Genomic DNA, 27,672 nt, shown 5'->3' on the forward strand with positions numbered 1-27,672 from the left:
AAAATACCCATAATGTTTTCGAATTCTTCTTCATTCACAGTTTACAGACTCATTATAGGTTATAGGATTGGAGGCAAGCATGCATAGGGATGACAAATATTTTCAGAGCGGTTATTACGTAACCAATATCAAAAAGTCACAAATACAAGTGATCAATACTTTTCAAAGAGGGGTGTGATTTAAGGGGAGAGGGTCAAATTTAAGAAGTAAGCTGAAATAGATAAATTAATTCAATCGCATATTACTTAAATTAGTAAATTAAGTATTAATTAAAATTAATAAATTTTATATTTAATGCTAATTAATAATTTTTAATTAATAATATGATTGAAATAACAGATATTTGGAACGCATATTTAAAAATAACAATAGCAATATAATTTGTTATTCAAAAAATCGTGGATTATGCATCTCTAAGAATGCATACACATGTCGCATGATAAATTATTCTATGCATTTCCCCTAATATCTAGCCTCTCGTTGTTTTACACGATACTAAGATGACCGGACCTTTCTATTCCGTTAAATGTGAATTGGATTAAAAACGATGTTCTTGATATGATATATTTCAATATCATTAAGAGAAAAAATTTTCGATCTTTTTATTACTTAATTTAGAATGTTTTAAGAATGGAATAATAATTTGCATTTTTTCTTTGATTCATTACAAATCCTTTAAACAATTTCCAGGATTCTCTGCCCCCCCCAGATTACTTGATCGAATCTCTACAGATTCGATCACATGCTGTGTTTCACAGAACGTCAGTGAAATATCAAGAGAAAAAGATTATCCATTGATGTAATGAAGCCGATAGAAAATATAATCATTGTTAAAAAATGCAGTATTTTCATATCCACTATGTGTTACGTAAGCATGTTGCCCCACCTCTCGCTTGTAACGCCCTCTAGCGGTATATGTAAAAAACAATCAGTCTTTGTAACTTCATCGACGTAGCAGCACGCCGAAAGGCAAAGCTCAAACCAACTCCCGAAAGTGGAGAAATAATAAAATCTTTAAATTACAAAAAAGGTCCGTCATCATTATTGAACCTCTCCACTATGAACTTTTTCGATGTGGCTTCGTCTATGAATGGAAACTTTATAATATATTTGTTCGAACTAAATATAAAATCTCCAATTACTGAAACTTATTATAAAGGTTCCAAAAATGAGTGATCCTTCATTTAGATCGTCTAGTAACAGTATTTATAATACAAGTTTCCGAATTAAACGCGGGATTATTAACTTAGACTGTGTTGTAACAGTATTTATACTGTGCATTTTAAACAAAAATTGTCTGTCTTATACTCTATTTGAAGACATCCTTTATTTTCAATAATAGAGAGAGGAAAAACTCATAAATTGTTTCATTATTTCTCTTTTGAAATAAAATGAATGCGGTTAATATTCAAATGGAATTAATCATCTTCTGCGATCCAATGTTCACCCAAAATGTTGTCGATTACAGAAAGCAGTTCCCCTGCCAGAATCACTATAAAGATTACTACATTTTTTTTAATTTCATATGAAAGTTAACTATACTTATTTAGGCCATCAATAGTTCTTTGCTTTCAACTACCATCCATTTTAGAACAAACATAAAATTAAAAAAATCTTCATGATGCATTCATTGTGGGAGCAAAACCATGATAAAATTCCTCAGCTCCAGTCCTGAAATATAACACATAATTCATCGATTTAAAAATTTTATCACTTTTTATCAACAAGGTAATATGAATAAAGTAAAAGTAGTATTTTTTTAAGTGGCAAAATTAATAACAACAACAAAAAAAAGTGGTAAAAGGAAAATAGAATGGCTGATAACAAAACTACTATAGTTATGCGTGTTTATTAAATTCTTTAGTGCGGAATTTTTTCATAGTTAACAAAGAGATAAAATATAACTTGAAAGAGGGAAAAAGCCTATGTTATAATTCTAGAAAAATTTTTGTGACCTTCGTTAGAATTCAATTTTTAAACCAAAATAAAACGAAACGCAACTTTATATTATATCTACTTCAACAGACAATAATAGAAAAATGAATCAGATATGGTTACAACTTACCTATACATAAAAAGAGCAGTAGGGTTCTATTGAAAAAATACCAATTATAGGGAAAATAATTAAAGAATTCTAAACAAGATTTTACTTTCAAAGAAATGTCATTCAACAAAATGAAAAAATTACACTGAAACTACAACCTCATGAGAAGCTGCAGAGTATATATGCTGCCCATTGTTCCACGCATTATTGCAATGGCAAATAATAAAAGGACAAAGCATACATACTACAGGGCATCAGTTTTGGGGACGTGGCGGCACCAAAATATTACTGTGATTATGTCTAAAGGGATAAGGGAACGAAAGAATAATACTGCATCCCAGATATCATTTCTCTTTGTTGACAATGAGAGGAAAAACAGAACAAAAAAAATCATCCTTTGGACTTTATCGTGCTAGTCTACAGTTCATTTACTGTCCCGTCGACTTTCTTTTGTATTAATTTTCATGTTTTCTGTGAACTATTATGTTTACATTAATGTCGACAATCAGATTTTTCTTCGACGAATTTTATCTAAAATTTGGCAGCGTTCTACAAATTTAAAATTAAGACTGTATTCTTAGTTTTTTTGCTATAGCTCAATATTTCTCTTTTAGATTATCGAATTTATATGCATATAGACAGAGAGGCAGGTAATTTTTTTTTGTATGGAATTCATTCAAATCTTATTAGCATATGCGAATTTTGTGTTAAGATTACAAACAAAATGTCATTTCTCTAGTTCAATGAATTTGAGTCATCTTGTTTATAGATAGATTTAGTTCCAAAAAATAAAAGATATTTAAAATGCAGAGATTCTTCAAAATCGCAAATTCAAAAGTGTTGACGATTACAATACTCTCTTTGCATATTTCCAATTACAAGAAGTAAAAAAGGGTAGTTCATAACACGAAAATTATTCATTTTTGTAAGATTTCATCAGAAAGTATCCTACGCAATGATATATATATATATATATATATATATATATATATATATATATATATATATATATATATATATATATATATATATATATATATATATATATATATATATATATATATATATATATATATATATATATATATATATATATATATATATATGTCAGATTATTTTGGTTGAAGCAGAATGCAGGTTCGAAGACATAGAAGCTTTGGATTTTTTAGTTTCGTTTTATTCTCTCTCGGCAAGCAGGCATGATTATTTACAAGAAGGCGCAGAGCGTCACAAAAGCAGAAGTAAAGAAGGAAGAAGGGACGAAACAAATGTTCATTAGTCTTATATAACATGGTATTTCCAGCCATGTGTCGGCTGAATACATGTGTTGACCTCGAGAAGGGCAACGGAAATATCATTTCCACTTGATACGTAGTACTGATAGCGCATTATTAATTAAACCGCAAAGGAATTAATTAAATCGAAAATGGAATTTGATTAGGAAATAAGAGAATATTTTACTATAACCTAAATTAAGATAAAGTTTTGGAAATTAATTTGGATAAATTAAGAGTTTAAAATATCATTACATATATATATATTTGTAATAATTTTAAGCAAGAAGATCACATTTGTGTTTTTCTTTCCCGTTTATCACCCATTTCTTATGAATTATTTATCATAAAACTTTATAAATTATTTAGAATAAAAAGACATATCAAATTTCCATTATCTCTTACTTTGTTTTGATATCTAATGCATAAAGGCCTTATAAAATAATGCGTAAAAGCAGTCAAAAAAGAAAAAATTCGGAAATTTTTTTTTCTACTTTATTGGGTTTCTCTAATAGAAAGAAGACAAAAAATTATTTTGTATTAATGAATAAATTAAATTGGAGATAGAATCATTTTGTAATGCATGGTGGAGTGTAAATGTCTTACAGTGGACTTTCAAGAGAAAGAAAACCCAGCTATTGTTATTATGTATCCTTATAAATAAATGTTCTCGCAGAAAACACTTGGAAGTAAAAAAATATGAACTTTATTAGAAATTAATCAAGCTTTAAAAACGAGGGGGCCAGTTTACAATAATTTGATAATTTAGTGCAAGCATTTCATTTCAATTTACATTAAGGCTCCCTAGTTTTCTACGTTTTTTTAAATTGAAGCATGTACCCCTCTTTTATTTATTGATTGTTTAACTATAAATCTATTTTTATATGACATCTTCCAGAAAATAATGCCTAACGTGTCACTCTCATTTTACTTTCAAAGACATTTTGATCGAATGCCTTACTTTTATTTCATAACGTTTTCTTTCTTTTCAACCATCATCATTACTTTTGCAAGATTGGGGGGTGGGGGGGGGTGAGAAATACCACCCAAACATTTTTAATTTTCTACACTAACTGTTTTTTACACACATTTAATATCTTTTGTTTTATTCGCAAATTTTTATTACATCTTTTACAATTTGTATTGATTATGTATTGATATAGTATAAATATGTATTGATATTTGTACTTCATTAACTGATTTTTGTTTTAAAATCACTAATGATTTTTTACTCTTGAAATTTAAAAATTTTATTATGAATGTAGTTTAGCGCAATCAGGAACCAATTACAAAACGTAAATTTTGCAAAACAACTTTTATATCTTAAAACACAGAAATTCCAATGTTCTATATGTTTCAAAAAAGTTGATGGATTGCAGAACTTTACTGTACAACTTGTGAAGTTAGTTCAATTTTGCATAAAAAATTATACATTTCCACTTAAAGTTTAAAGCAGTGAATTTGAAATCCATAAAATAGTAAATGTTTCTTGATTAAATAACTATGACCATATGGTCTGATATCTTTCATGTGCGAGTTATTTGTAGATACCTTTATACTGCTTCAAGTCATTTTTTCGAAACGCCCAATTTAAAGTTTTTTGAAATATAGAAGGGACGTATTAGACCAGGAAAAATCATATTTTAAAACAGATTTTAGAAAGAGAACTTGAGAATGGAGAATATTTTTTAGAATCTGTAAAATAATGTGTTCTTGTGGCTAATTTTAAATGATTAGATCTGCGTTTATATTGATATTTGATTTTGATATGTTTTTAGATTTCTGAAAAACTGTTCGTATAATGAAAGTGCACAGAAAAAGAAGAATCAATGATTTGTTCTTCTGTCTAATGGTGATAAGCAGAGTAAAACAAAATATTTTTATTCTTAAGTCATCAGATATGCCAATGAAAAGTGAACACATTAGATCATGGATCCTATAAGCCACGCTATGCACCCTGAGCTATATATTATACTGACAGTCTGTCTCATTGTTCCCAAAGAAGTAATTCAATGAAATACTGGCTTTATGTCTAGTTTGTTTTTAGATGAGTTGGGTTTATATGATAGAGTTTATTTGAAGTTGTAGTATTAAGTCATAAACTTACCTTGAATGAAATTAAGCGTCATGGCATCACTTTTGTAACTAAGTTGCGAAGAAGCTCTACATTATACGAATAGGACCATTTTAAAGATGAAAAACTTAAAACAGTTATAGAAATTGAAAAAATAATATTACAGATCCTCAAACAAAAAAATATCTATAAAAAAAACTTTCGCCTTTGTAAGAAGAGAGATAAAAAAAATGGAATAAATATGATAAGTTTTGATATGCGCCGGTAGTAAAATTTCTATAGTGAGATTTTATTTTGATTGACGAAGGAAAACAAGAAAGCTTCGTTCAAAAATCAAGAAAATAATATTGTTGAGTCATTGAAAAATTTCTCTATAATTTTGTGTATATAGTGCTCGATAATATTTTTATTATGGGACACTAATATTGTTAAACCTAAATGGTTATAATACTTCAAAATTTTGAATTAAAAGATAAAAAGAAATTTTATTATAATTGAAATTGCAGAATATTTAGGTAAGCAAACATTTTTTTTTTGTCTAGAGAATTTTTTTATTTTTTCAATAGAGTGTGTCTCAGAAACCTTTTGCGCCATAAAAACTGCAGATTTTATTAAGAAATTAGCATACTAAATTTAAACAAAGAAATTGTCGTTAGATTTTAATTTATGAGATTTTCGTAAGAAAATTCTATCAAAGATTAGAATTTGTCAAAATAGAATCTAAAGACGTAAAATAGCATTAAAACATATTCAAATGCAATTATAGAAATCATTGTAACTTCCCAAAAAATAGACTTAGAAACAAAATTCTAAAGGTTTTATAAAGAAACTTGTTCAAACATTTAAGAAAATTAAATAAAAGAATTTTTAATTTCTCAAAAAATAGACTTTTTATGTAGTCAACTACCTTCAATATCTCAAATATTAGCTGAAAGTAGAACGATATTAAGTTATTTAAGGAGAATCTCCACAAATCGTTTGGGAATTTAGTATCTTGCTCATTATAATTGTATGTCTGATTGCAAACCATTTTCACGTAACCATTGTTCAAAAGGAAATGAAAATTTTCGAACCAGAATATTATCAATTTTGAATCATTCATAATGTCTGGGGGTGCTCTAACTGTACAAAAGGAGAGAGTGCAGGCAAATACTTTTTATATTATTTATGATTGTAAGATAAAATAAAAAAAAAAAGACAGATGATACTTTTTTTTTAGAAATCTTTATTTACACCAAACAAAATGTAAACCATTTACATTCACTTGTCATCACAGTTTTTTTCCAAGTAAAGGAAGTAAACTCTGAATGCCATGACTCGACATCGTACAAAAAAAAAATCAAACTTTTAGTAAATCGAGACATTATTATTTTTAAAAAATTATTATGACCAATGCTTACGAACTGATCATATATAAGAGACAAAAATAATAATAAGCTAGCGTTGGCACTTTTAAATCTGCGCAGTGGGCACTGTTGTAAAATCCAGGGTGTAAAATCACAAGGAAGACGGTTAATTCCAATTTCGAATTGAATTTTAGACTATAATTGGAAACGCAAGTTACGTGTTAATATTTTAGCAAGCTCTACTTGCTGCGCAGGTGTGGTAAATAACCTCCAGTAACTCAAAACAAATAACTTATTTCAATTTAGTTTCTTCTGAAAAATGATGACACGCTCTGCATATATAACACTGAGGAGTAAATAATAGTAATAATAATAATAATAATTTGAAGTTCTATTTTTCTAGTCCCATAATTGGATGAATAGTGCAGTGTTTCGTTTAAATGGAATGTACAGGAGATGGATGGAATAGAAAGCGGAAGATCTTTGACTGGAAGGCACGGTTTTGAGTTGCCCAAAATCCAAGATTATCTACAAAGATTTCACTCAACCCTGTGCTTTCTTCAGTGTCTTTACGTCGAGATCTCCGTAGTAGTTTTCGCTGAAACACAGAGAAACACAAAATTTAGATATTATCACAAAAACAATTTCAAGAAAATAATGGCTCTTGTAAAATAATTAAATCTTTTAAATTGAATTTTAAGAATCTTTATTAATCTATACTAATAATAAAGATGAATGTGTGTTTTTGTATATGTGTGTTGACCTTCTGTAGGCCAAACCGTTCAACCAACACTTATAAAATTTGGCACATATATACTTTGGTGGACGAAAATGTGCACCCCAGGAAGATTTTTTTTGAAATTTTAATTAATTAAAAAGTAAATAAATTTACCGCGATAACTTCTGAATATATAACAACAAGAAAATAAAATTTATACCGTTTCAAAATTTAACAAATTGTCTTTTTAATGATATCAATTTTAAAAATATGCATAGCTTTCTTTGGAATTTTCACAATTTTTTAAGATTTCCAATAATTAATAATATTGCAATTTTGAAATTTAAACTGTTTTTATTGTTTCATCAAGCTCTTGAGTGGTATGACTTTTACCATTATTAAAAATTAAAGAAGAAGAATCATGTGTAGCTTACTTTAAATAAATAAATAAACGTGAGGTTATATATATATTTATCTCGAAAAGAAGATAAATGAACCAGATAATTTCGTTTTCAATAGCGCTATGATGTTATGAGATGTCTCTATCAGAAAAGTTTATGTACACAATAAGTAAAATTTCAGATAACATGACATTAAAACCAGACAATTTGGAAGAATTATGGACATAATTTTTAAAAAAACACTTGAACAGAAAATGCTGATTCCATAATTGATGATCTCTTAATAAACATCATTAACTGCCGTCTATGCAAATTTGCTATGTCTATGCTTTGTCGAAAACTGCAAGATCTATTGTAAAATATTGGCTATCACTTATTAATATATGCTTTAGCAATGTTGCTATTACAAAATTTTGTATTTCACACAAATGTGAATAGATTCCAAATGTAAAAACTTTCAAAAAGAAAGAATTGCTTTTAGGAGATTCTTGTCTTTAAGACCGATTCTTTTGCAAATGGTTCCCAAAGTCTATGTTAAGCATCTATCCTAGGATCCAAGTAATATGATAAACAGAGACTGTTCTTTTCTTGCTAATCTTGAATTCGGAAATTATTTGATATCTAATAACCAGTAAGACCTGATGAAATAAAAATAAGAAATAAAAATCTGTAAAAAATGTTTTCTTTGTTGCATTCTTTTAAACCCTGTCTATGATCATCCAATAACCTGATATTTACTATTTTCATTAACTATTTTGTTTTTACAATTGGATGTATCACTGGAGGCTTTGTTGAGCTAAATTTTGCATAGAGACTGAGTCTTTTATTTATAAATGTTACTTACAAATGAAATTCAATGAAAAGATTTTATTTTATTATAAATTGTTAAAAATTATTTAAATTTTCCAATAATTTGTTTCACGTTGTTATTTATCATGCCATTAGATTAAGAAGGCATGAATTTGTGAGTGAAAAAATGTCAGTTGATTTGAATCATTGTATTCTAAGAATTTTGTACATACCATCCTGGAACGTTTTCGGGCTCATCACACTGCAGACTGTCTACGTTGAAGACGGTTCCCAAACTGCATCCGTAGGGCCTGGCGGTTCCTTCAATGCAGACATAGAATTTCCTGCAGTCAGTGGGGTGAGCGTGACGGCTGTAAAGGCCGGGTTGGTCAACATCGGATGGGTCAGGGCAGACGAATCCTTCGGCAACTTCTGCACAGCAAAAGATACAATGTGAATAATTGGTGTGCGTTAAATGCATTAATTGCCAAGCTGAATTTCTTACTATGCAATTTATATGGGGCAGCTGATCACGGTGATCCACACGGTAGTCAATGTGTAAAACTGTAATTTTGAGTTTAGGAACACAAAATGCCAGTTTGAATATAATAATCATGCTTTATAAACTTAATTATAATAAATGCAAAAATATTTTAGTCAGATAAATCATAGAAGTAAGTTAAAGAATCAAGAAAAGAAATATATTGTTGCCTGTCAAATACTGCTGATAAGTAATTCGATTCTTTTTTAAGATTCAAAATCAAATTCTGATATAAATATAAAATAATATTGTAGAATGTAAGAACTGAAATGTAGTGCTCCTCTAAAATATTACTATGAAAAAAAATCACTCCTAATTTATTTTATAATAATCAAAATTTCATTTCTTCGCCTTTATGTTCTGATAGAATGAATAAAAAAAAGCAATAAATTTATTAATTTTATTACGAAAATAAATAAAAAATAATATTTAAATTGTGTTTTTTTTGTCACTAGATTTTAGACTATTATTTAACAAAGATATTTAGTGAAGATCTAAATGATTTTCAATTAAATTTTTGTCTTTTTCAGCAATTATTAAATTTATAGCAATGAATTGATATTATTTTTATTTGTTATGTTATATATTACTAAATTATTGATTGTTAACTTTACCTGGAGGATATTTAATCGTTTGATTAAGTTGCGTGTTATTTTACCGAATATAGGCCTTCTAATAATACTAATTTTATAGTTAATAATATTTTTTCATGTTTCATTATTTTTCATTATTACAAAATCATAATATTTCTCCTTAACTTTTAATTATTTAATTAATATAACCAATAACTATAATGAATTATTCGATTAAAAAGTGAAAAGTTGCATTCGAAGATTTCTCTTTGGAAAAAGAGTTTATGTTTAGTATTTAATTAGTATCCTAAAATTTAAATCAAGATTCAAATCTTGATAAAACAGCTGTAATGTTTTATTTTGTCCTTAATTAATGCTAATAGTACAGATTTCTACAGTAACCCAAATATTTTCTTTCGCTATAAAGTATTGACATAGCTAAAAGAAAACAAACTATTTAACTATACCAAAAACGAAATCGTGCCCATTAACTATTGCTACAGTAACAAACACCTCCCTCTCGTTAATTTTTTTGACTCACGAAAAGACAACATTCCCATTCTAACTGGATGCATTTCACTTCTTCAAGGAAAAGGCGTTACTTTAGAGTAACTAACAACACAAAAACGTGAATCACTTTCTTTGTTCGTATACATACATGCTGTGGATGAGCTGCAGAACAAACACTTACCGAGTTGGTCGCACCTCTCTACAAGATCAGCCCATACGCACACGCGTTGTTCGCTGTCGTAGGCAAGGCCGGGTGGGCATTCGTATCTGGAGGCTTCGCCGTTCCAGCAGGAGTAGAAGATTCGGCAGTTTTCTTTGTTTTCGTAGATACCGTAGAGTCGAGGGCAGTTGGGGGTGCTTATTGGAGGCTCTAAAAAAAATGAAAGAATCATATGAAGCGCGAATAAATAAAGAACAATAAAAGTTGTCAATTGTTTGATTTTTGAGTGGGATGTGGAGCTTAATTTTTGTGAGAGAATCAAAAGGAGCTATATTTTTCAACATACTTGAGCTTACAATTATGCTTAAATGCTAATTTAGCATGTCAAACAGTAAACTATCTGAGTTGGTTGTTCTTTAATTCATTTAAAAAAGAATAAGAATTAGTAAATTATTATCTTGATAAAAAAAAATAGTAACTAGAAAAACGTATGATTGTGATTTGCGTGTACCAGGATTAGGAACTTACTTTGTAACATTTATTCTGGTTGATAGATGGCGCTAGGGTAAAAATATTCATTGAGCTACATTTTGTTATAATCATTAGGTCAATTTCTCTTTCACTTGATTTACCTAAACGTCTTTGATACGAGCATGGAATGCAATATGATTTAATATTTGGGAAGGATAAGCTTTATATCTTTTTTAATATGATTCGGATGCAAAAGGTCACAATATTAATTATCGTCTAAATATTATTCAAAAGTTTACATTATTTCATTGAAATGTGAAAAATATGATTCAAAAAAGAAACACAGCTCTCAAAATTTGCCAGATACAATTTTTCTATTTGGTTGAAAATTATATATATATATATATATAAGAACGATTCCTGGCCTAAATCTTACTATCAATAGATTTTTAAATGCAATATTATTTAAATGAGCCAAAAATATGATTTATAAAATGTCTGCATCCTTTGAACTCAAATGATGACAGGATGGATTAAGCAGGGTGAACACTGCCTTACTGGATAACGCTACAAATATGTCGGGTCCTTCATAAGCATCATTTGGGAAACTGGTAGCTAGAATGTGCGCTTCATTGAAGATTAACGCAGATCGCTTTCGCATTGATGTTTTTTAATTTGATCAGAGTGTAACATTAATGATTAACTCGTTAAAAGTTCTCGTTAAACATCTTGGAGGGTATTGCCTCATATTGTTTGGAACAGACAATGCACGATTTCCTAACGTATCTAACTCATTTTCTTGCCTAGTTTTTCGAAATAATTACGAAAAATCGATAAATTTTTGAGTTCATAGTGATAAGAATTACTTATATGATAAAAATAAACAACAAGAATTCTTTTCACTGTGTTTATGAAAATATTAAGAATCGCTACTGTAGAAACCTTCCTAGAAATAGTTCACGATAAAGTGAAAGACTGCATATTATTTGCTGTGATTGTTTTATATATCGTTGTCACACATGTCAATACCTTTGACACTTTGTTTCATTGTTTTCAAAGCTTAAATAGGACAACTACTCGGTACAGCTGAAGTTTAGGGGTCTTTTTATTGTTGAAGTTGCTTGTAGGAAGTGCTTACCGAGGTCTGTCCTGTCTCCGCAGTTGACGCTGAAGGGGTAGGCGCAGTTTTCTCTGAGGGGATCGGCGTCATCGAACACGAGACCATTTCCGCAGATCTTTAGGGTCGCCGTTCCATTTTCGCAAGCCCAGTACTTGTCGCAGCTGCGGTAGTGAGGGTAGAAGCCGAAGTTGTCGGGGCAGTCGAAGTCATCTCGTTGGGCGGAGACTGCAAAGAAACAGAATAATAATCGGTTTAGTTTCATATATCAACATTTATCATGTGTTTCTGCATATCTTAGAAATAAACAGAAAAAAAAATAATTAGAAAAATTACTTCTTTTTCCAAAAAGATCCTAGTGATATAAAATAGATTAATTCTTAACTAGTATTAGTACTATCTTTTTTCTGTAAGAATGGAAAAAAGAAATCAAAGAAAAATTTTCTGCAAAGTTTTAAGGAAATTTCAAGTTATAGATATATATGCTGAAATACAGTTTCTAAACAGTTTTATCTCATCTTATTTTAATAATTATGAAAAAATTATTTTTGCATCAGCTTTGATCTGAAGATAATTATCTTTCATTCCTTTTAAAATAGCAGTTAACATACTACATTCAAAAATGCGAAGCTGTTTTGAACTTGAAACTAGAAATAGTATAAGTTTTATAAAATTATTAATTGTTGCCATAAACATAAAGTGACAGCCAAATGCTGACATTAATTATCCATTAAATGCATAATGCTTCCTAACAAACTGTGATGAATTATCATTGTAGCGAATAAAAGATATGATGATGCTTTCAATGATTAAAATCGTTATGTTAAAATTAATATCATCAACAGTGCTCAAATATATAAGTTCCGATTGAATAAAATAGAGCATAAAATGCTTTGAATTTAACGTGAATCGATGAATTGGCTAATAATAAATACAATTTTTATCACTAAGCAATCGTTAATGTAATTAAAAATCATTTATAACAGGATTAATTTTCCTCTAATTCCTGATAATTAATTCCCTTAAATTGATTATGTTGTCATAAAAATGTCTCATGCTGCTATTTTTTATGATTAATGTATTCTTTTATTAATATTGCCACATGCTTCTTCCACACATGTATTCTTTTATTAATATTGTCAATTGCATCGCGATTTTTTCATTCTTGTGGTTCAGCAGTAACTTAAATTTGGCCTTTAATTAAAAGCAAAATAAATAAAATCAGTTATAGATATGTTCCAAATAATTTTAAATTTGCTTTTACTTTTACAAAAATAATCATTGTTTTTTTTAATAAATTGACTCGCCGCCGTTGGCGAATCGTTCGCCTTTTATTTGTTTAGAATATTGATTTTCTTGTGATTAAACTAATCTTATAGAATACCTAGTTATTTGTTAATATTGAAAAAATATGAATTTAATGGAATCACTCTACTACAAATTAAAAATTATATATACAATGAAATATAAAGATAAGAAAAAATCCTATTTAGGAATTAATATCCAAAAAAAAAATTATCGCAATTTTAGTATTGGCAAAAGCCCATAATTAAACAAATTTGATAAAACAATCAAATGGAATTTCATTATAAGAATGAAAAAATTGTTACAGACTGTATATCAAATTGAATTTAAAAAGTTATTAAAATTAGAGAAAAAATTTAACAGAACGAAATTGGTATTACAAAAAGTAATATTTTGAATTTTTAAGATAGCGAAAAGTGTAAAAAATCATTTTTGTGAAATAATATTTTTTGGAGAAGTAACTAAAAAATATCAAAAGTTTCCTTGGACTTTTAATTAATTTATAATTCAATTAACTATTAGATGTTGAAAAATTAAAAGTAATTTCCTTTTTGTCTTGCAGAGTACATGATCCAAATTTCATCAAAAAACCATAGATTTGTATAAAAAGATTAAAAACCGCACACATCTTTATATATTTAGATATCACATCATGAACTTGAAAAAACCATAATATAAATACAGAAATGATGAACTAAAGCTAGAACAATTCTAATAAGGGAAAACAGTTTTATTTTTCCCATTAAACAATAGAATTGGTTCAGAAATTAACATAGAATCCAAAAATAGATCAAGATACTTTAGAGTAAGCCGCAATGAAAATAGATTAATTGAAAGAAAACTATGTCAGTCTGCTTGAGCTAAATAGAAGACGTGATAAGTATTTTACGTTAAAGCATCTGTTTCGGCATCTTTCAAGGATCAGTAAGCACGATTTAAAGAAGAAGAAGAAGAAGAAGAAAAAAAAAAAATAGTGGTCCATGCTAATGAGAGCAGAATATTTTGATAACAATTGTTTTTTTTATAGTCCAGATTAAAATGCAATTAGATTCGTTTAAAGTTTTTGGAACATTGCTGTTCTTGAAAAGAGATTTCAAGATTAATTCGAATTACTTTTTTTAATGCTTAGCATAGAATATGTTCTAAAAAGGGTAAGAACGAAATGAATTAATCATAGCAAGGTTACCATGATGAATGTCAGAAATGCTGAAAATGGCAAGCGTGTAAAAAAAATACTTTATCAGCACTGACCATGATGAAATTAAATGTTTTTGAATTTTTTAGATTATTAATCAGTAACTACGCATAAAGGATTTTTTTTGTTACAAAAATTAATTTTTTGTAATGCTATATGTTTGGAGTCCAGGTAATTATTTTTTTGAAATAATTGTCACTATTATTTTTTAATCAAGCGTGGATTGTACATAACAATCGTGGGAACAATCATGGCATTTCTGTAATTAATTTTTTTATTAATTGCCCGTTTCGCTTGATAAAATTAATATTTTCCAAGGCCTGTTGTGATTTGAGTCTGCTCAGCTGACTGCATTAATACAGAGAAGAATTCCGCTTGGCTTAGTATAGAATAATTTTTCTGGAAACATTCGTGACTGGGATTTTAATTATAAAAATTTAGTTCCTGGCATTGCCATTTTTTTTTTTTTTTTGAAAAAATAGGAATGTTTAGTAACTGGTATAAAACCATTTTTGTATAAGTTTAATTTGTCATATTTTTTAGTAATCGTTAAAAAAATATTTCCGCTTTCATGCACCAGCTGTTATTATCAATAGTAAAAGTGAAACTTTCAAAATAAATGGCAAATATTTGCCCTTTATGGAAGCAATATTTTATTCCAAAATATTTTTCGAATAGAAATATGTATATAAAAACAGTAGGTTGCTGCTATTTTATTCTTTCCTTTGAAGTTTTTGAAGTTAATAGAAATAATTGAAATATGACCAATAAATTAGTCATATTTCAATTATTTTCAGCCAAAGTATTTTGTTTCGCTTTCAATTTTGTTTTTTCGCAGTCGATTGTCAATGCAAATTGAACAACTGAAGATTTTTCTGCAAGATAAACACTCTGACTGACATTTAATAATATAAAGATCAGTTTCAAATGCTTATCAATCATATGATAGAATTTGTTAAGAGTGAATTTTCTTTCGGAAAGTAAAATGTAAAAGGCAACTGACTGATTCGCAGATAGTTCCGTTTTCATTTTAGGAAGCAAAGAAAATCAATTAAGGCCACCATCTGGAAACGTTTACTAACATAAATAGAACATTTTTTATAGCTCTAAATATTGTATCTCACCTACGGGAAAGTGGCTTTGTTTACACCTTAAAGCATTCTTTTACAGGTTGCAATCATTAATCAACGATTATTTTTTCTTTCTTTCTTTTTTCGGATCCAGTGAAAGCATTTCTTCCTTTTAGATGGAGTTAGAAGAAAAGCTTTGAGATATCTGTGTTATTCGATTTTTTTCCTCATTCTAATTTGCTAAGTATCGATGTTTGACATTTTTATCTCATTCTTATTATCATCATAACTTTGTCAAATAGTGTACAAAGATTTCAACCCCCCTTTTTTTTCACTTTCTTCTTTTCTTTTGTTCTGTTCTAATGATCTAGTAAGTCGGGGCGTATGAGATTATTCCTTATATGCTAACAAAACTTGATTTATAGATTAGAAGAAAACATTCCAAACGATATTTATATTTTATTTTTCATCTTAATACAGGAAATCAATGAGGAAAGCGTGCCGGAACGATTCTTGTTTCTTTCATGGCGCCTAAGAGCATGTTCAAGCATGCTTTCCTTTCCACTACCAAGAAAATATATCAATTTACTAAGAAAAATAATTTATAGATTTGAAGAAAATAAATGCTTCATAGCATTTCCAGTTTTTTTCTTAGCACTTTCGATATGGAAAGCGTATTACAATGCTCTCTGTTGCAATTCTCTTCTTTTCACCTGCCAAGAATTATTCTACCATTATGTCATAAAAGGCGAGGTCATTTCAGATGAAAAGTTATAAGAAAGAAAAAAAAAAAAAAAATCTGCTGTTGCGAAATGTTTCCAGTATAACCCCCCCCCCAGGTAATGTATTAATATTTATAAGAATAAAATTTCCCAACAATATATATTCAATTGATATTCTCTTTTGAATAATTAAAATTTTCAAAGAAATTTTTATCTTATTTCAATCATGAGAAGAAGCTGAATAAATAAATTACAAGAACGTAAATGAAATTAATTGAAATCAAGATGAACCTTATTTTAAAATTTATTAATTATGCCATGGAAAACCTGAGTTTTAAAATTCCTACCAATAAAAAAAACAAAATATGGAATCTACCAGAAATGCCGGTATATTGCATAAGGCCAAAAGTGCAGTCTGTGTAACATACCGGCTTTTCAAGATTTCTAAACATGTCCGACGCCAAGGCACGTGTTATAAAACAGGTTGTTAACTATTCAGGCATGAATGCTATCGGAGAAAATAGGTCAGTAGTTGCAGGTGCCGGTTTTTAGTGAACTTTCTTATTTTTAATTATAATGAGTGATACAATTTAATGTAATTGGCATTAAGTTTTTAATTGCGAGGTTTATTATGTCATGTGGACACACTAGTGCTCATAACGTAATCGTTATTTAAAAACAGACGTGTTATTTTTTTAAAAAAAAGAATTTAAAAAATTGTTTTTGAATGAGTACCAATTTTTAATATGTTAAGTACATTGAAGTCTTTCATCGTCTATTGAGGTTACAGGAACAAAGAAATCTTTAATAGAGATAATGCACCTGCTCAAAGCTCTAAAAGGAGCTTTCGAAACCCAGGTTAGAAAAAAATACAAAAAAGTATGTCTAATATGCAGGTTATATCCATTTTCTATGCTGTTTGTTAAAAATTAGGATAAACAAATAAATAATTAAGACTGGGAAGAATTTCTAATTTCGTTGAAATAATTATTGTACAAACTTATGGTTGACCTGTCTATGAAACTCATAAAGTTGAATCAACACTTCTTAATGAAGAATTTTAATTAAAAAATAACTGGTTATAATATAAAAATAGCATCATCTAGCATCCTAAAAATTTCATCATCCAAATTAACCTTATTTAAGATTTTATTTTTGGATAAAATTATAGAAATTCTTTAATTCTACAATGAAAGAGCTGGAGATCTAACAATTTATTTATTTCCTGTAAATCAACAATTTTCAACTCATTAAATTTTGCATTTTAATAAATTAATTCAACTCATTAAACTTGGTCAACATTTATTAAATTTGCTTTGCATTTTAGGCTTTGAATCTTGAGATATCCAACCAGCTACTTTATAAAAACCGATTGAAATAAGCCACTTCATAGTCACTATAAATAGTTCTGAGTTTATAATGTACTCAACATCTTGTATAAAATTTATTGATTATTTTAATTTATTGTATAAATAAATTATAACAAATATTTTACGTATAAAATTTATTGATTATTTTCATTTATTGTATAAATAAATTATAACAAATATTTTACGTATAAAATTTATTGATTATTTTCATTTATTGCATAAAGAAATTATAATAAATATTTTTCTTATAATTGAATTTAATACCCTTTATAAAAAGCAAGACTTACCGTATTTAGCATAAGTATAGAAAATAAATGAAACTTTTTCATTTTCTATTTTTGAGAAATTTTACTCAGCGGAAAAAAATGATAATTATTTCTTTATATCGATTAAAGAATATAAAGTGAAATTTGAATAATCTATAATAGAACAAAATTAAGCTCCAGAATTTTATAGCAATTCTTTCCCAAAAATTTCCCTTATAAAGTATCGGCGAGTTGCATGAATTGAATATATATATATATATATATATATATATATATATATATATATATATATATATATATATATATATATATATTAAGAATCTGTTCGAATTTAGAAAATTAAATTCATAATCAAGTAGGGCATACTTTAATTGTGAAATCGATGATAGAATTAATATGTTTTGATTTTTAAGACAATCTAAAGTATTTCGCTTTATTTGCCTAAAAGTGGACCTGTCTTCTGGAATTTATTTCAACAATGTTAATAAGCGTGTCTTACTAAGTTTCACACCCTGCCAAACAATAGCAGTAGTTGTACTCATCTTCAACACGTAACGCCTACCAGGTTACTGCATAACTTTATCAGCTCGAAGTTGGCAACACCCGTGTACTCAAACCACCTTTCACAAATTCTTACTCCACCCTGAATGGACCTACTTTCCCAAATCTCTTTGCCTAATGTAACATTTTCTTTGGAATTACTTATTTATTTGAAGATTCTCTTTCGAAAGCTTCTTATGTTACGCAAAGTCATCAAAAATAGAAAGCGACGATGAAGACGAAAGGCGCATTCACCTTTTATATCGCCTTGTCCTTTCATGAAGGTGAAAGGGGAATGCTTTCTTTTTACCTTTTACTTATTTTTTTGCCAAGAGGTTACCTTTCACCTACTCTCATTCTTAACTGGGTGAGTTCGTTTTCCTTTCTGTTTTGAGGCGTGGGGCAATGTCCATCGGATAAGTTGCACATTTGTCTACGTCCCATCTCGTCTGTTGAAATTTCATGATTAAGAAAATATTGTTCATGGGCGTTTTCTCGATTGTAAAGTCTTTAACACGTTATTCGCCACGTGAAGCAAGGATGTCTCACAAGTAAAGTATTTGTTTGGGCCATATGAATCACATACGTTTCACGCACCTGCATGTATAATGAATTAGTTGCTCCCTATGTCCCAGCAGACTCAAATAATATTTTACTTCTTTGAGATTAATATGTTAAAAAGATATTGCTTGTATGTTTTGATTGCAACAGAATATTATGACTTATTAATAATGCAATAGAAAGAGAGCATGAAATTTCCCCTGAATTTTAATTCTATAGTAATAATATTATTGATTTAAAAGTATTTGCTTGGCTCTTCATTATTGTTATATCACAAGTTCGATTACTTCGTTAGTGTATTAATTTGGTTCTATACAAGAAAAGTTTTAAGGGGAAAATTTATGATATTTAAAGAACTATTTAAGAAATGGCGCTGCACGTATACCTGAATTGTTAAAAAGAGTGAACTGGTCGTCATCACTTCTGTGAAATAGAGATGTACATTAAGTATTGAACCTTATTAGACGCAATGTCTAATAAGTTTTACAAATGTAATTATATTTTTGAGGAAATTAGTTATTATATTACCAATTTGATATACTTTTTAATTACTACCAACAAATATAATGAGTAGGTATCAATATTAAATCCAGTATCCGTTATTGAGTATGAATAATAACTTATTTTTTATATGTATGGTAATGGAACTATCCGCGTGTTACATAAGGATATTGTACCAAGGACACTGTATTGCGTGTTACCAAGGGACATTGTCATTGCAACAGCAGAAGAGTGGAAACTGAGGTTAAGTCCTGAGGGCCATCACTGGTCACAACATAATCTCTCCCAAGAAGGTTTTCTATCATTGGAGTGGAGATAATTCGTCCCCATGGCATTGCTATATCTACTGAACAAGCAATTAACAAAATCCTTTTCATCCATGTCATAGCACCTCCTCTCGTTCAAAAATGTGCAGCAATAATTTTAAAAAAATTAAAAAAAATATATTTATTTTTTTAATATAAGCTATTTCTTGACAAAACTTTTATAATTTCAGAAATTAAGATATCTATTTGTAAGGATACAAGATAAAATCTTAAGTGATGTTTTAACAAATTATTTTAAGTTTCAATGTATTGGGAGAAAGAATAATAGATACATTTTCTGAGTTTCGAAATTTCTAACATACTATACAAGAATGTATTTTAGATAAGGACTCAAATTTTTAGATCCATTATTTTTATTAAAGAAATTCAGGAAAAATAAGAAATGATTAGTAAATATTTTTCTGATTCTGGTTTTATTTAGTTCTCTTAAATAGCATTCAACCTTTGAAATCTGTAATGACATCCATTGAAGTCAAGCTTAAAATAGTTTTACACATTACACTTAATAGAATAACAATTATCCATTTTGTTTTCGCATTCCTTCTCACCGCAAGATCACCCCAGTTTATGACCTTCGCGGTTTCTAGCCTCGAGACACACTCATGCAGCGTGACACGTTGCTCATTACCTTATTCGTGACAGATTGGATATTTATTTTTACCCTTTCAAACCAACTTGAAATCAACCTTGTCTGCATGGGATCCGCCCAATTTAATCAACAGCGGCCAATAATTTTAGGAGTAATGTTCTTTTGACCGCTGAGGATCGTCCTTTGGAACGTAGATACTTTAATGGCCTTCAAAGTCAAGGTTACCTTTCTTCCTCAACGTAGAATACCTTAAAATTCCTTTACCTTATATGACTTACTCGAGTCATTTACATAAGGAGGTGTAGTAAAAATTCTTGGAAGACCCCCGTGCTGGCTTGTCAGAGCCGACAGAGATTAATATGTTTTCTTTGGCGATTGTATATTAATGAGATGGATGTGTAGGTGAACGATTTGATGTAGCCTCAGGTTGTTCTCATTATATTCGAGCACGTGGACATAAGGTGCTCACGTACTCAATTTGAAATTTCCGACTAGCTGATTGATAGCGAAAAACATTTACGATTTGACAAATAAGAAGAAGGCATAAAATGAAATAGGGACTATGATTTTTTTACTCTCTAAAGCTCTTAAACTGCTTCTGGTGAAAGTTGTAATCTCTTTATATAACCAATGTAGAATTTACTTCAATAATTTAAATTGAATTTTCATTTTCAGAATTGAGAGATAGCATTGGGAATAATTTGATCTGAAGACTTTAACCAGAATTAAATTCCAGTTGAACAGCAGACATTTTTCTGCATTGAATTAGCATTTACAATGTTTACCAAGCTATTAATAGTTTTGCTATTTAATGTCAGCTTAATTTTTGAAAATTATTCTCAATTAAATAACATTTTACATAGCCATAATTCCTGGTGAAATGCCCTGATTTATAAGAAAATCAAATAATCCGTGTTCTAGAAAGAATATTAGAAGAAATTTCCAATGATCGTTTTAGTGATCATACATAGTTGAGGTGTATACCAAATTCGTTTACCTTATTACTACTTAAGCTGCGAATGATTTTCAAATTCTTTATAAGTCTTAACTAATGGATACTAATTCTCTTTGGGAGGAAGAATAAAATTAGGAATATTAAAATTAGAATTATAGATAGAATATTTATTTTAACCAGTTTATTTCGTCTTTTTATTCATAAGTATTCCTATTCATATATTTCCTAAAAAGCTTGCTTTATCTCAATAGTATCTTAAAAAGAACATTTAAAGATCATCGATTCCAAACAAGAACACTTTATATGATTTCTTACTCAAAATAGAACAAAATGTTCTGATTCCACTATAAAAGAACGAAGCTTACTCGCTATGATGCGAAGATTTCCACAATTCAAACCAATCTCAAAAGAAATGTCTCGGAAACAATAAGATCTTGAACAATGTTATAATATCCTGTAATCAGTGAGATATAAGAGATTTTTTTAAACAGTAGAAACATCCATTATCGTAAGTATTTCTAAGCTTGGGGGCGAGCCGCATTAAGCAGCTGGTAGTTTAAGAGAACGATTATTTTTCAATGCAAGGTTAACCATGACTAACGCTTTAGTAGAAAGGGTTGAATACACATACAAGGGTGTTTTCTCGCTTTCAGTGCATTAGTGCTTTTCTTTTCACTCTGAATCGGTGTTTTGAGGATAATTGTTGTGAATCGCATCCTCGTGCCTCGATTACCTTCGGAAATACGCGATTCAGTTGAGTAGCTCGGGGTACTGGGAACCCAGATAGACTGTCACAAATCTCCACTGGCATCGATTGATATTGAGTTTCAGTCGATCCTGGCTTATTAAAGTTTTGTTGACTTTTGAATCAAGGAAAGTGTCAGTGGTTTCGAAGAAGATGCTTTGAAATTCCAGATGTGCTGTTACAAAAAGTGCTAGATATTTAAAAATAGTAATTGCTGAAGGGGTGATTAGGAAAAGCAATGTTGAGATTTAGATATTTCTTGTTTGTAATTGGTGGAGACAGGAAAAATTGGATAAATTTGTTTTGAATTTCAAAAGTAAATGAAACTATTCAGGAAACATTTCAGTCAAATCTGTAATCATTAAATTAAAAATTTATAGGTTGTTCTTAATGAAGTGTAAACAGATACCTTTGACTGACGCACGATATTGAGGAAAAAGTTGCTTTTATAATAATTTCCTTTTTCTTACACGACGGATTCAGAAAAACAATTATGTTTGAACTGGTATTCAGACTTTCAAGCCTTTTTACATAAAACAGATGGTTCTATAAGAGAAATTTCGATTTTTATTATTATAGCCAATAAATTTTTCTTGAGCTCTTTATCAAGTAATTAGTATAAATTCGTATATGTTTCTGTTATAAAGTCTTATTTAGAGATTTTAAAATGATAAGAAAACTCATTTACTAAGAGAAGCTCGAAGTGATTGAAGAAAGAAAAAAAAAAAAATGTAATGCTTATATTATATGTAATCCCATCATTTTAAATGATATCTTATATATAATCTAAAGTGCTAATCTTATCTATAATTTTCAGATAAGTTTTATGTTTTATATTTAACCTCATATTATGTCCTTATGTCAATGCATACAGTTTGATTATGTGATATCAAATGCTCCTTAAATGCAAATTCGTTTTCGTCATATAGCATCTTTCACATATATTATTTTTTCACATGCCCAAAACAATGATATTCTTTTGTATTTGGATGCATAATTTATAAATCTCAAAAGTTTACAAATTTTACTGGCAATAAATGACAATCAAATGGTTATGGCTTATTTTTAAGCTACTGAGAAAGATTCAAGATAAAATTAAAAAGGTTAGAAATGAAACTAGGCAACTGTCCTCAGAAATCGTCTGAATTAACTCAACTGTCCACTTAGCTGGTGTTTAAATAAAAAATAAATGTTGTTCAATGGATGTTTAAATAAAAATAAATGTTGGCAACTCTTCTTGGAATCGTCTGAAATAACTCAACTATCTACTTAGCAGATGTTTAAATAAAAATAAATAAGAGTATCTGAAGATATTCGAATTCCTTTTAACCACCGATGAAAATTAAATTTCCATCAAACCAGATCGAACATAAGAGAAAGAAGGAAAAAAGTAGAATTTAGGTCACAAAAACATGAAAAGAAATTCAGGATATAAAACCTGACTAAACTAGAACTTTTTAAAGGAAAAGGAAGGAAGAAGACATTAAAAAAATGTGACATATTTATAAATAAAAAAAAAAGAAAAGAAAGAAAATTCTTTACACGTCTTGCAGCATTTTACTGGTCTTTTTTTCTTGTTTTCTTGAGCGTTTACAAGTTTGTATTCTGGAGGTATGTCTGAGTGATTTTTACCTCGAATACTACAAGGTCGACATACGCCGGTTGGCAGTGTTATTAAGAAGACTGCAAACCGCTAATATCTACTGAAAGCAGTCACGGAACTGGTTAGGTGACCCAAATCACAGTGCTGTCACTCTTTATCATGACATTTTCTTTTTCTAGTTTTTTCTTTCCTTTCACAATCTGGTTTTAACCTTATTGATAGGATTTTAAATGTGATAGAAAGTTAACACTCTATTTTGATTGCATTAATTCTCATAGTTTTCGTTTCTAAAGAAACAATTAATTATGAAGTAAATGTCTACTTAATTTTACAATATAGTCTATACATTTTATCTATTTTATTTTTAATAGATTTTTTCTCTATGCAATAAATATTTTCAAAATAAGATATATATTACATAAACACGTTTTTAATAAAATGATCAGATATACTATTTGAAATTTTAGGGAATTTATGAGGGAAATGTCTTAGAATATGGATGAAAAACATTCGAATAAAACTATACAATGTATCCTTTGCAAAAATGTAAATTTTGCGTTTGCGTATGAACCATATTAAGAATAAATTCAAAGCACCAAGATTTTAATTAGAAACAGATTAGAACTTTAAATATTGAAACATGTAATCCTACAAATATAGTATAATCAAGAGATATGAATTTTTTTTTCTTATACTAGATTTTACTAATATAATTGGGTTTAAATAAACTTACTTATATTTTCAATTAATAAGCATGATGATACTCGAAATTATGCAATTAATTAATATTTTCATCTTTTAATTCGTCTGAAAATATAATTTTTCAAACATTACGTTTAATTAGGAGAATTTAGTTTCACAAATTAAGTATTAAGTGCTAGATTTATATTTTTTTATTTATGAAGAAATGTGAAAATGTATTCATCATGAAATATATATTTCAAATAAACAGGATCATTTAGATTTCTTAAGAATGTAACTTTTTTTCTTGATTGATTTTATAGAATACATTTGCAATTAAAAGGAATTTTATAGACCTGTTTAATTCATTTTCGTTTAATTTCAGATTATAATAATTTTCAGTTATTAAATTTAAACCTCAAGAAATACTTCAAAATATTTTTATCGCTTTTTTTTTGTTAAAAGAATCACGTAAACATGCTAAATCGTGAATATATGAGGTTACACATAATAAAGATTGAAAAAAGATGAATAGAATTGTTTTAACGTGATTTGAAAACAAATCGAGAGAATTTTCTCTTTTCTTTTTGAAAATGTGTGTCATGGGACTTTTTATCAAGCTATTCTATTTATTCTACACAATACGTGATACTCTTATTACAATGAGAAAAAAAGCAATTCAAACTGCTTTGCTATTAAAAGAAAGGGCATCGAAAAGCAGACGAACAATGAGGCATTTAAATAAAATGTTCTTTTTCCGAAACATTTAGCTCTGAATTTTTTAAGAGAAGTACAAACTTTTAATACCTATAGAGAATACAATGGGCTGAAAATCGATATGGACAAACGGGATAAAATAGATAATTTAGTAGATTGCTTTTTGAGATGCTATCGTGCTCTTTCGGTAATAACTTGTGAAAGAATCTTGATGTTTTAGGAAAGCAAAATACGCATGTTCACCTTCTGAACAGATTTAATCTTTCGTCCAACTGCTTTTGCACATTCCGTGCTTTTTAAAAAAATCGAAGTTGGCTCTTAGCGCGACAGATGGCAGCACCAAAATTATTTTGTCTCCTCCAAATTTTAAATATGAGAGGAGAAATAATTAACTCACTAAAAAATTGCATTCCGTCTTTGAATAAGTGAGCATTATAAGATTTTTTGATCAGAGGAACCATTCATTTATAGAATTGAATTGTTTTCGTAATTAAATTTTAATGTTAAAAATAGGCTTTAGTTATCTTAGCATTGGCAAAATATTTATTAAACAAAGAACTGATCTATTATTTATAATAAAGTAAATTTTTGTTGAATACATTCAACTTTTTCATTTTACTTTTCTGTTTAATTTGAATACTTTTTCAAGCTATTTGAAAAGCAACTTGTTTAAAAATAAATTTTTTTCTAAGCAGTTGTTTAAAAGTGCTAATATATTAATATTAAAAAAAAAACAAATAAACAAACCATGTTGAATTAATCTACGATCAGTTAAGATCACACAAAATATATTTGCCTTTGTATGAAACGCTTTTTATTTATCCGAATTCATTCAAACAATATTTTTATTTAAAAATGTGACGAAGTAATGTGAAATATAAAAAAATCGTCATTATCTTTCCTAAAATAAGAATATGCTACAAGCGCCTTTTTAATGCTTTAGACGAAGGCAAATCAGAAATACTCAACTTTTGCGCTGCAGTATATTTTTCTAAATTAAAACTGACATACAGTTAATAAGAAAAATAAGGCAGAACTTAAAACTCTTAGTTTGGTAAAAGTTAAGTTAGTTAAAAAGATAAATTAGTTCATATCTAATTTTGTAAAAATAATACAACATAAGAAATATAAATAATGAGTACACAAACACAAAGATTTATGTTAGATTCAAAAAATGAGTAATCTGTTTGAAATGGAGTCTACTGAATAAAAGTTTGAAAATAAACAGATTTTATTTTTTAATAAATCAAGAAAAAGACATGAAATAAAATTTAATTTTAATATTTTAAAAGTAACATAAATCGAAAAATGGTATTGAAGACCGTAAGTTCCATTAGGAACGAACGAAAGAGACACTTACCAACTCCTGCCAGTGCAACCAATATCAGGAAAGCGTTCATTTTTTCTATATAAAATAAAAGGGATCGGCTTTTAGTTCCCCAGTGAGAGAGAAGCGTGTTCCAAGCGAAGCTAATAGAGAACGACTTTCCTTTCGGAGCGTTCGTTGCGAAAATGTGGAGGATAGCTGAGAGCAGACAGTTTTTGTAGCAGCTCAACTTCAACCGTTAACTGCGACCGTGACCTAGCCTCGCACCAGCGATCGCCAAATAGTGGCCTCAAAGCGCACAAGAATTGTCATTTAGCGCTCTTTTAGAGCTCTGACTAGCCAACCTTTCAAATTCTTTATTTTGCAAATGTAAAAGATGGAGATTAATATCAATTTTTTTATTTGTTTGTTTGGTATTATTATTATCTTTTTTTTTATTCACGTTTTGATCTTGTACGTTACGCTTCGGATTTCACGAAGACTTCGGTATCATTTTTTTTTTTTTTTGTTGTTGTTGTCCGCCCAGACTTGGAAAAGTAGCTTGACAGAAATACTTAATTGTCATATAGCTTCCATACATTCTTGTTTTTTCGGTTACTTCTTTAGAGAAAGGAATTTGGGCGAGGTTAAAAAATAAACAAGGTTTCTAAATGCAAATTGCTCGCAGTGAAATACCTTCTAGGTGTAGTCCTTTTCTGGAATATTGTTCTGCTCTTTGCAAATATTTCCTTTCCTTTTTTTCGTAAAGATCTTTCTTTCATTATTTTAAAAAGGAAAGGATTCTCATCGAGTTAATGCATGTCAGCAACAATGGCAGGAAAATTATCTGCGAAATTTGTTTCCGGTATCTCTTTTACCTCCACAAACTTTCTGTGATCTGTCTGTTTGACTAGTTAGTTAGTTCATTATCGTATTTTTGCACTTGAAACAATGGTACTTTATTTTCATTTAGAACTAATAAAAAATTATAGTTTTGTGATTTGCCACATTAATTTCTATTTAACTGAAAGGGGAACGCACTTTCAGAATGAACAGACTTTAAACGTTCGAAACGTTTCATTAATTTAAGATTTTATTTAGGCTTTCTTCGACAACATAATTAAGGTTTTTTTTAAAATAAAACCTTGCAAATAGGTATTGTAAAAGATTCCGTTAAGGGAAATCACATTTTCAAGAAGACAA

At 28.7% G+C, this 27,672-nt stretch overlaps 1 protein-coding gene across 1 annotated transcript; it reads right to left on the bottom strand.

The window, feature by feature from the left end:
* Nucleotides 1-6,597: 6,597 nt before the first annotated feature.
* On the bottom strand, nt 6,598-26,689 carry LOC129989044 (protein obstructor-E-like). Its single transcript, XM_056097356.1, has 5 exons — nt 26,524-26,689; nt 12,039-12,245; nt 10,451-10,639; nt 8,880-9,078; nt 6,598-7,336 (listed from the first exon to the last, which is right to left on the bottom strand). The coding sequence occupies exons 1-5, from the start codon at nt 26,561-26,563 to the stop codon at nt 7,282-7,284; spliced, it is 690 nt and encodes a 229-aa protein (XP_055953331.1). The 5' UTR covers nt 26,564-26,689; the 3' UTR covers nt 6,598-7,281.
* Nucleotides 26,690-27,672: the final 983 nt, after the last annotated feature.

Source organism: Argiope bruennichi, chromosome 10 (assembly GCF_947563725.1).
Source record: "Argiope bruennichi chromosome 10, qqArgBrue1.1, whole genome shotgun sequence".
NCBI lineage: Eukaryota > Metazoa > Arthropoda > Arachnida > Araneae > Araneidae > Argiope > Argiope bruennichi.